Raw genomic sequence first — 10,410 nt, 5'->3', positions numbered from 1 at the left:
CCCTCTTGAGACATCCAGGGTGTATCACACCCGGCCGTGATTGGGAGTCCCACAGGGCGGCACACGGTTTGGCCGGGGTAGGCCGTTATTGCAAATAAGAGTTTGTTCTTAACTGACTTGCCTAGTTAAATAAAGGTGAAATAAAATACAAATGAAAGACAAGATGGCTAGACAAGTTCCAACGCGGTTGAACACGGTATGACACAAAGAAGAAGAACATATATCTCATCATTGCAGTTACATCGTAGGGTACAGATGATCCTCCTTGAATGGTGAATGTTCTTTGGTAGCATCAAGATGCTAACGCATCCTCAGGGTGCTCCTGTCACCTCTCTCTCCCATGCTGTCTGGCCCGTCTCCCTGGCTCCTGCTCAGTATGTCTGGCCCTTTCATGTCTCACAGTAATGCCACAGGAAATAGCAGCTCAGGTCGACCAGCAGGTCCAGGCAAGAATGGCCATTGTCCTGGAGGCCAAATGTCCCAAGCAATCATGGAGCACATGGTGGTTGTTTTGTGTGTGAATGTTTTACCATCGCACAAGGGGATTGAGTTGAATGTGGCATTGGGAGCACAGCCAGAGTGGAGATTGTAATTATTCACCTGAAAATTAAACCATATCCCAATTAGAATAGATAGCCATTTAGAAAGACACAAGAACATTGGATTATCCAAGATAATGCACACACAGACAAGTGTGTGTGCGTACGAGTGTGTGTGTGTGTGTGCGCTTACACTAGCGTGGGAGTGTTTGTCCACAGCATTTCACTTTGCTGACTCCCCTTGAATGCACTCAGCAGGTGACCATTGTACCCGGCTCCTCCCTGTGAGACGGTGTGGGGGTGAGGTCCACCTCCACGGAGGCACACAACCTCTCACACCTCTCCCCCCTCCTGCTGCTCCATCCCTATAAAAAAACAGAGCTGGCTCTCCTGTTCCCCAGTCTCATAACGACCAATCACCCACCAGGTAAGAGAACAGACTGGGAGAGCTAAGGGCTGGGGCTAGAGGCCAAAGACTTGGTCTGCATATGCAGAGGACTGAGGAACTAGGAGAGGGAAATGCAGACTATACTTTTTCAGGAAACTTTTTTTGTCTGTTATTTGGAATGCTTATTACCACTTTGATATGAACTGTTACAAATACATTAGGCAGCAGTTATCGCTTTAGCAATACTTCTTTCAGACAGTTTACTATAATTTACTAGAGAAATGGAAAGGAACAATGGAGAAATAATGTTATTAAATGTCCTAGAAAAAAAGATGTCGCTAATTCTCTTCCTATGCCAATAGCTTTCTGGAATTACTCTCAACAACTGTTTAAGTGTAACCTCTGTCCGGGCCACAGTGATCCAGTGATGTGTCTGTCTTAGTGCAGGGATTGGGGATTAGGTGGTAGGAGTTGAGGGTTAATCTCTTTGTAGGAACATTATAGCTCTATCCAGCTCTGTGTAATCTGACCAGATTAGAGGTCCTTTTAATAGGCTGACATATGGCATGGGGTGAATTGATTGAGGGCAGCCTGAAGTTGCGTGTCTTTGTGGGTTTGCTCCTTGTGATTCTCTAAATAACTGGAGAATGACTTTGAATTATTGGCTTGTTTGGTTTTGGTGACATTTAAAATTTAATTTAGAGTGTTTTGCAATTTGTCATTTGTTGCACTGTTCAAATATTGTTAGCTCTAAATGTATTTTTAACCATTCAATCTTGACTTCCCATGGTTCCCTGTTTCAATTGCGAATATTGGAATTCTTGTCGGGCTCATTGCTCACCATCCGTTCTCTTCTTTCCTCCCAGACCTCCATCATGAAATTCCTGGCTCTCGCACTAACCATCCTGCTGGCCGCAGGTTAGTATCCCAGCCTTGTCATAGTGCCGCCGAATTGATCATGTAGTAATGACATTTTAATGCATCGTGTGTGTGTGTGTACCATGCTCTGGTATATTGAACAATTGAAAATGAAATCTTACTCAATTCTTTTAAAGTGCTGGGCCATTCACCACTGTTTCCCAACCAATGCCTGACCCTCTCTCCCTCTCTCTCCTCTCCCAGGTACCCAGGCTTTTCCTATGCAGGCTGATGCTCCCTCTCAGCTGGAGCATGTGAAGGCAGCCTTGAGCATGTACATAGCTCAGGTGAAGTTGACCGCACAGAGGTCCATTGACCTTCTGGATGACACAGAGTACAAAGAGTACAAGTAAGGACATGTTTAATTTAGTCTTCTCTATCTTCTCGTTCCCTCTTCACTCACTCACTCACTCACTCACTCACTCACTCACTCACTCACTCACTCACTCACTCACTCACTCACTCACTCACTCACTCACTCACTCACTCACTCACTCCATTCAAATTTAAAAGGTTCAATTCAATGGTGCCCAACCTCCACAGATAACTAAACCAATATCTCTCTCCCACCCTCTCTCTCCCTCCCTCTCCCTCTCCCTCCCTCTCCTCCCTCTCCATCTCTCTCTCTCTATCTCCTCTCTCTCTCTCTCTCTCTCTCTCTCTCTCTCTCTCTCTCTCTCTCTCTCTCTCTCTCTCTCTCTCTCTCTCTCTCCTCTTCTTCTTGGTGTTCCTCTCAGGATGCAGCTGACCCAGAGCCTTGACAACCTCCAGCATTATGCTGATGCCACCTCCCAGTCCCTGGCCCCCTACAGCGAAGCCTTCGGCACCCAGTTGACTGACGCCACCGCCGCCGTGCGCGCTGAGGTCATGAAGGACGTGGAGGAGCTGCGCTCCCAGCTGGAGCCCAAGCGCGCCGAACTCAAGGAAGTCCTGGACAAGCACATAGATGAGTACCGCAAGAAGCTGGAGCCCCTGATCAAGGAGCACATCGAACTGCGCCGCACCGAGATGGAGGCTTTCAAGGCCAAGATGGAGCCCGTTGTGGAGGAGTTGCGCGCCAAGGTGGCCATCAACGTGGAGGAGACCAAGACCAAGCTCATGCCCATTGTGGAGATTGTCCGTGCCAAGCTGACCGAGCGTCTGGAGGAGCTGAGGACCCTGGCCGCCCCCTACGCTGAGGAGTACAAGGAACAGATGATCAAGGCTGTTGGTGAGGTGCGTGAGAAGGTGTCTCCCCTGTCTGAGGACTTCAAGGGCCAGGTGGGCCCCGCAGCCGAACAGGCCAAGCAAAAGCTCCTGGCTTTCTACGAGACCATCAGCCAGGCCATGAAGGCATAAACACGCTCTCAGCCGGACACCCCCTCCCTTCCCGTCTCACTCACACTGACTCACACACCATACGTACCACGCCAATGCCAAACTGATGCAATTCCTCTGCAGCGGCATGGCAGGACTCTTGCTCTCTCTAACGCACCACCATATGCGCTCAAGCACACGCAAGCGCAGACACTAACGCACTATTGCATACATTCAGTTTTGAGTTGTGTTCAGGGCCTGTGTGCACAATCCTGGGCCTGCATAATGTTGACTGTACTATGAACATCAAGTGTGAATATTCTAGTGTTGCTGCTTGTTCAAGATAGCTGTGTGCTTCAAAACAGCTCAATAAACATCATACTGTTTCATACTATTTCCTTCTCTGAGTTTGACTTCTTTGGATTGTATTGTTTAGAACAAGCTTTTACATGTGGCTCTCACAACTAACATGCGCTCTGTGACAAAATAGCCATGTTGGGTTTATGTATGAACGTCTCGTATCACACACTTCTGTGTTCTAAAACGATATGCGTTCTATGATTTTTCTATTTTCCATGATCGCAACATGATCAAAATGAAGTGATGCAACTATTGCATGTAATTAAATGAACGAACGTCTCTTACACGGATATCACGTCACTGTAACAGTATTGGTTCAAAAGAACGGTTCATTTGAAAGCTAGATTTTTTTTTAACGAATGGACTTTTCTAATGATTTTCTCTGAAAACCAGCGACCATTCATGGAGATCATGGGAGTTCATGTGAGTCGTGGTGTTAATAGCCATAGAGGGTTGATGAATGGGTTAATAAGGAGGAGGAGGTGTCAGGCTGTGACCCGTAGAGTTTCATTAGAGACGGTGTTAGATGGATGGGGTGCTACTCAGCACCTCTCAGGCTGAGCCCCATCATCACCCTCCCATCACAGAGTACACACACACGCACACACACGCACACGCACACACACACACACACACACACACACTGGAGCATTGGGAGGGGGTATGACTGTGGAGAGAAAAAAATAACTTCTTGAGTTTACACTTGACTTCTACGGTTGATTATCAGTCATGCCATCTAAACATAAGTTGGTTCTTTATAGAGTGGACTTCTTCCACCAATACCAACTTCTGTCCCCTCACATGTAACAATCCTTGATAATAAGCAAGAGGGTAGGAATGGGCCTTCAACGGCTGAGTTGGTAGAGTATGGTGCTTCTAACATCAGGATTGTGGGTGCTGTTTTCTGCACCGACAGTATTATCAAATAATATCTGCTGCTATCTACTGCTAAGTTGTAATAGTTTGATGATAAACCTACATTAATTCTACTATAAACTTATATTTGCTGCTATCTACTGCTAAGTTGTAATAGTTTGATGATAAACCTACATTAATTCTACTATAAACTTATATTTGCTGCTATCTACTGCTAAGTTGTAATAGTTTGATGATAAACCTACATTAATTCTACTATAAACTTATATTTGCTGCTATCTACTGCTCAGTTGTAATAGTTTGATGATAAACCTACATTAATTCTACTATAAACTTATATTTGCTGCTATCTACTGCTCAGTTGTAATAGTTTTGATAATAAACCTGTACTAACTGGACTATAAACTTGTATCCACTGCTATTTGGTTTTTGGTTTGTTTTTAATGTGTTTTGCAACGTGATTCTCTTACTGTTTTCGTGGTTTGTCTTAACTGTTCTTTTTGTTGTTGTTAATGACTGAGTTCGCTTCCCCAGGCCACCCATAGGAAAAATATATACGCGCATGACTGTAGGTTGCTTTGGATAAAAGCATCTTTTAAATGGCAGATGTTGTTATTATATTATTCCTATGGATACGGCACGTATAAGAATTCCTCCCAGACGAAACACGGTGAAGCTCTTTTGGTGACCATCTCAAGGCAACTTTAGATTAGAGTTGAAGATAGCAATTAGCATGGTGTTGAAGAGATTTTTTTTTTTCATCAATAGCAGCAGCGGCTCTCTGTCGGATGTCTGTCATCACTCAATAACGGAGGACAACTAGTGTAATTAATGACCTACTTCTAAAAAGTGAAGTGCATCTCAACGAAAATAACACTTTGTGCATCCTATCATGGTATAAAACTGTAAAGAATTGTCTGAAAGCAGTAGTAAATGTTTTCATTCCTCCTCTGTCACATCTCATGTGCATGTATCTATGTATATGTGCAGAGTGTGTGTGTGTGTGTGTGTCCTTGTGTGTGCGAGTATGTTAATATTGCATGTCAGTGGGCTTTATTACAGTGTAATGGATGAGGTGGGATCGAGGGTCCCTTGAGTGTCCCAGCCTGTATAAAGCCTGCTTGGTGTTCCAGTCCTCTGTGTCCCAGACCCAGTCAGTGGTACCCTCAACCATAGACACTCTGCTTCTCCAAGGACAGCTAACGGTCTGAGACTAAAGCAGGGGATTTGATGTGGTCACAGTTCGACTCTAAACTGGACATCAGACTGGTCAGTGAACAGTGGAACAGAAGACCAATTGATGGAAATTGAAAGTGGAGAAATCTGAAGCGTTTCCCCACCACTGGAGATTCTGACTGTAACACAAACAGTATGGATGGTACTGGAGCTTCACTGCGTTAGTTTGAATTCATTGGTTCCCACCTGACTTTTCTTGGGAAATTCTGTTTTTCATGTGTTTTTTTCTCCTCTCCTCTCCAGTTCCCCAGCTGTCTCACAGGTGTGCCCTCACGCTGCCCTGCTGTGCAGAAGCTGGTGGGGCCACCTGTGCCAAAGCCCCCCAGGTCACGGGGGTCACAGTTCAGCTGGAGATGCACACGCTGTGGCAACAGTTTGACCAGCTGGGCACAGAGATGATTGTCACCAAGGCTGGGAGGTAGGAACATGCTAACACAAATGGACACACACACACACGTAAACACACACACATAAACAAACACACTCACTGTGGTTGAACTAATCACATATCACTGTGTTGCTGCTGAGTCATGCATGGTCCTTGTAGGAGGATGTTCCCTACCTTCCAGGTGAGTATCTCAGGGATGGACCCTGCAGCGGAGTATGTGCTGCTCATGGACTTCATCCCTGTGGATGACAAGAGATACAGGTGAGTTTTCTCCATAGACTTACATAGAATGTGATTTTTAGGCTCTGTGGTTTTACCCACACTCTGCCAGCATAAGAGACATACACTAGATCTACACATAATAGTGTTTGTGTGGAATCATCATATGGTATATTGTGGTTATGGTGTACAGTACATACCCTGGCAGCCTCTTCTTGATTGTACCACATAATATGTACCAGATAATGCACAAAATCTTAATCAGCGCCAATGGAGAATGTATTGAGTAGAACTTTCAGCCTGATGTAACATAACTTTCAATAGTGGAGTGACACAACTTGCAACCAATGAATATAGTATCTTTGCTCTCCTGTATGTAGATATGCGTTCCACAGCTCCTCGTGGCTGGTGGCAGGCCGGGCCGACGTGGCGGCCCCGGGGAGGATGCACTTCCACCCTGACTCCCCCGCCAGAGGCTCCCAGTGGATGAAACAGATGGTCTCCTTCGACGCACTCAAACTGACCAACAACCTGCTGGATGACAATGGACATGTAAGACAAGCACACACACATACACACACACACACACACACCGACCAGTCCAGACGCAGACACACACACACCGACCAGTCCAGACACAGACACACATGCACGCACACACACACACATCTTTACAATCAGCACTTGCTTGTGTTCTTTATACATTCTTTGTATTTCTGAGTCTTTGTGCCTGTGTGTGGATGTAATGTGCATTGTGATTGTTTGTCAAACACCCAGATGATCTTGAACTCCATGCATCGTTACCAGCCTCGATTCCATGTGGTGTATGTGGACCCACGGCGGGATAGCCAGCTTCATGCCCACCGCAACTTCTGCACCTTCTCCTTCCCAGAAACACGCTTCATAGCCGTCACTGCCTACCAGAACCACAGGGTAATGTAATGACTATGTTATAACTGTCACAACATATGATGTTGCAGAGACAAAATAGTCAAGTCTGTAATCTGGTTCAGGTTATTAATCAATTTACCAGGTTGTTTACAAACACAACAGGAACTATATCATCCACATTTCTACTAACACTGTAGACCTTTGTTCTAAAGCTGTATCCGTGCCCATTGGATAAAGTGATCACAATACAGTGGCTATATCCAGGAAAGCCAAAGTTCCAAAAGCTGGGCCTAAAATATTGTTTATGAGATCACACAAAAGATTTAGCTGACTCTTATGTGGATGATGTTAAACATATTTGTTGGTCTGATGTGATAAATAAGGAGCATCCAAATGCTGCACTTGATGAATTTATGAAATTGCTCCTTACAATTATTGATAAACGTCCACTTGTTAAGAAACTGCTAGAGCTGTTAAGGCTTCATGGATTGACGAGGAATTTAAAAACTGTATGGTTGAAATAGATGGGGCAAAAGGAGTGGCTAATAAGTCTGGCCGACTTACTGCAAATTGAGAAATTATATGACTAAAGTTAACAAAAAGAAGAAGAAACTGTATTATGTAGCCAAGATCAATGATATAAAGATGATCGCATTACATTAAATGAAATTATGGGCAGAAAGACTAATTCAACTCCATCTTTCATCTAATCAGATGTCTTATTCATCACAAAACCATTTGATGTTGCCAATTATTTTACTGATTACTTAATTGGTGAAGTGGGCAACCTTAGGCAGGAAATGCCAACAACAAACAGTGAGACATCGTATTCATGCATAAAAAAATTAATATTGAAAGAAATCACTGCAACCCTAAACAAAGAGTTACAGTCAGTTTTAGAATGGGTGGCCAGCAATAATCTGGTCCTGAACATCTCTAAAACTAAGAGCATTCTATTTGGTACATGTATATCATTCCCTGTTCTAAACCTCAGCTGAATGGCATGGCTGTTTAGCAAGTTGAGTAGGCTAAATTACTCAGTGTTTGTTATCTTAGATTGATTCAATGGTTGTAAAGATGGGGAGTGTCTGTCCGTGATAAAGAGATGCTCAGCTTTTTGGAGACCACACTCCTGCAGACTCTAGTTTAATCTTATCTTGATTATTGTCCAGGCATATGGTCAAGTGTTGCAAAGAAGGATCGTGTTAAGCTGCAGCTGGCCTTGAACAGAGCGACAAGTTTAGCTCTTCATTGTAATCAGAGGGCTAATATCAATACTATGCATGATAGTCTCTTTTGGCTAAGAGTTGAGGAAATACTGACTGCATCACTTCTAGTTTTTATAAGAAATAATGTATTGGAAATTCCAAACTGTTTTCATAGTCAACTTATATACAGCACCGACACACAAAATTACACCACCAGACATGCCACAAGGGGTCTTTTCACTGTCCCCAGGCCCAGAACAAATTCAAGGAAACGTACAGTATTATAAAGAGCCATGATTGCATGGAACTCCCTCCCATCTCATGTAGCGCAAGTGAACAGCAAACCTGGTTTCAAAACGCGAATAAAGCAACACCTCGCAGCAAAACGACTGCCTCCCACGTGACCTACTTTTTGTGTGTATGTGCTGAAATGTATGTGTAGCTGATAGATAAACACACACACACACACACTACATGTTAATGTTTTTAAATGTATGTACATTTTAAAGTCTTTTGTCTATAATGTCTTTTTCATTGTGTCAGACCCCAATGAGACTAGCTGTCGCCATTGACGAGGGATCCTGTTCAAATCAAAAATCTCTCTCTCTCTCTCTTTCTCTCTCTCTCTCTCTCTCTCTCTCTCTCAGATCACCCAGTTGAAGATAGCCAGTAACCCGTTTGCCAAGGGCTTCCGAACTACTGATCCTGACGCCTGGTAAAATAATAACGAATCTTAATAATAAAAAATAATAACGAATCTTTGTTTGTTAGTGTCTAAAATGTCAGAATGATTTTGGTGATACGTTGAACACAACCATATTCAGACATTGGGGACTGATTGTTGGATTCAGGGGGTTTCCCTCCTACAGCTAATATCAAATCTAGATTGTTCCACGAAAACGCTCAACTAAATAATAACTGCACCATTGTACATCCTTATCGCTCTCTCCCTTATCACCTGATATTCAGGTTAAGGATCAATCGCAATATGATACCTGAACTTTGACTCTGGCCTCTACATATGACAACACAGCAGACACTCAAATATGCTTGATAAAGTAAGCCATTGGTTATTGAAGCCAAGCATACCATGATCGGATAAAAGGTGACTAATGGTGGTAACCTGTTTTGAACCTGTTGCAATTCTGCCTAACACTCCTTTGATTGTAATGTGACTGTGTGTTGTGTGTGTTCAGGGTGGGCAGTGCCAGGCCCCTGCGTCACTCTCTGCCCACCTGGCAGCCACAGGAGGGCAGCCACGAGCCTGACAGTATGTCAGGAGAGCAGCAAGCACAGAACCTAAAGAGTCTATCAAGTGAGCGACTGAGACCCAGGAATGAAATACTGAGCTTTTTATTAAAGCAATATACAGCCCTTAATACGTCACTGTCACTCCACAATGTGAACTAATCTTGGTCAGAGAAATTATATTTTACATAGCTGCTCTTGGTTTCCTCCTCTGTAGGATTAGAGGATTAAAACATTGCCTTTCTATCAACAGCGCACCGTGAACTAGGCCACCACTGCAGGGAAGACATCAACTGTACCAGTGAGAGAAAGGATGTGGAGAGTAATATTTTTCCACCTTTGACTTTCATCCCCCTTCCCACTCTCTGGGAATGTCCAGGCATTTCAGAGAGACTGAACCTGGGATGAGAGGAGGGAATGTCTTACATAGTTCCATTGCTAAAGATCTTCCTACAGTAGCCCACATTCTCCTTCAATATGTGAATATCTCTCTTCATTATTTCTCAAAGGAACCAAGTGAAAATGTTCTATTATGAGCTCAATCATTTAGCCTATTTTCTTTGATTGTTTCATCTTGGGCTGGTGATTTTAGATATGACTTTTTACACAAAGCACACAAGGCAATATAGGGGGATTAATTGTTTAAAGTGGAAAATATTGTTATTCAAATGATGTCAATAAAGACCCATTTAAAATAATTTGCTCTTTTGCTTTATGATTTATTATAAGCTATTTTTATTAAAGGCTTTTTGTTCTGTTATGCCAATGATTACATAGAAAAACTACTATACCCACAATGCCCTGTGTGCTCCTATTTCCCAACTGAGGTTGCGCTTGCAAGGA

The 10,410-nt window shown here is 43.5% G+C and overlaps 2 protein-coding genes and 1 long non-coding RNA gene across 3 annotated transcripts; all 3 read left to right on the top strand.

Moving 5' to 3' along the window:
- The first annotated feature begins 863 nt into the window (after positions 1-863).
- LOC123992947 (apolipoprotein A-I-1) lies at positions 864-3,535 on the top strand. The gene is made up of 4 exons (XM_046294603.1): positions 864-966; positions 1,794-1,845; positions 2,050-2,194; positions 2,583-3,535. Exons 2-4 carry the CDS (start codon positions 1,803-1,805, stop codon positions 3,181-3,183), a joined length of 789 nt encoding a protein of 262 aa, XP_046150559.1. The 5' UTR covers positions 864-966; positions 1,794-1,802; the 3' UTR covers positions 3,184-3,535.
- A 2,213-nt stretch (positions 3,536-5,748) lies between these two features.
- Positions 5,749-9,038, top strand: LOC123992318 (T-box transcription factor TBX1-like). Its single transcript, XM_046293473.1, has 6 exons — positions 5,749-5,755; positions 5,857-6,031; positions 6,161-6,262; positions 6,601-6,772; positions 6,998-7,153; positions 8,967-9,038. Exons 1-6 carry the CDS (start codon positions 5,749-5,751, stop codon positions 9,036-9,038), a joined length of 684 nt encoding a protein of 227 aa, XP_046149429.1.
- Positions 9,039-9,341: 303 nt separating this feature from the next.
- On the top strand, positions 9,342-10,177 carry LOC123993752. The gene is made up of 3 exons (XR_006831502.1): positions 9,342-9,424; positions 9,516-9,634; positions 9,821-10,177. It is a non-coding gene; the product is annotated as an uncharacterized LOC123993752 (long non-coding RNA).
- The last annotated feature ends 233 nt before the right edge of the window (positions 10,178-10,410 follow it).

The sequence above is a fragment of the Oncorhynchus gorbuscha genome, linkage group LG13 (genome assembly GCF_021184085.1).
Source record: "Oncorhynchus gorbuscha isolate QuinsamMale2020 ecotype Even-year linkage group LG13, OgorEven_v1.0, whole genome shotgun sequence".
NCBI classification, from domain to species: domain Eukaryota; kingdom Metazoa; phylum Chordata; class Actinopteri; order Salmoniformes; family Salmonidae; genus Oncorhynchus; species Oncorhynchus gorbuscha.
Note: the sequence above shows the minus strand (reverse complement) of the source record. Positions and strands in the feature narration are given on the sequence as shown.

Bases quoted from the DNA above. Each gene is read 5' to 3' on its own strand.
- LOC123992318 (XM_046293473.1), top strand. The intron at 6,032-6,160 runs GTAGGAACATGC...TGGTCCTTGTAG, and splicing joins ATTGTCACCAAGGCTGGGAG to GAGGATGTTCCCTACCTTCC. The intron at 6,263-6,600 runs GTGAGTTTTCTC...TCCTGTATGTAG, and splicing joins GTGGATGACAAGAGATACAG to ATATGCGTTCCACAGCTCCT.
- LOC123992947 (XM_046294603.1), top strand. From the start codon at position 1,803: ATGAAATTCCTGGCTCTCGCACTAACCATCCTGCTGGCCGCAG. The intron at 1,846-2,049 runs GTTAGTATCCCA...CTCCTCTCCCAG, and splicing joins AACCATCCTGCTGGCCGCAG to GTACCCAGGCTTTTCCTATG. The intron at 2,195-2,582 runs GTAAGGACATGT...TGTTCCTCTCAG, and splicing joins ACAGAGTACAAAGAGTACAA to GATGCAGCTGACCCAGAGCC.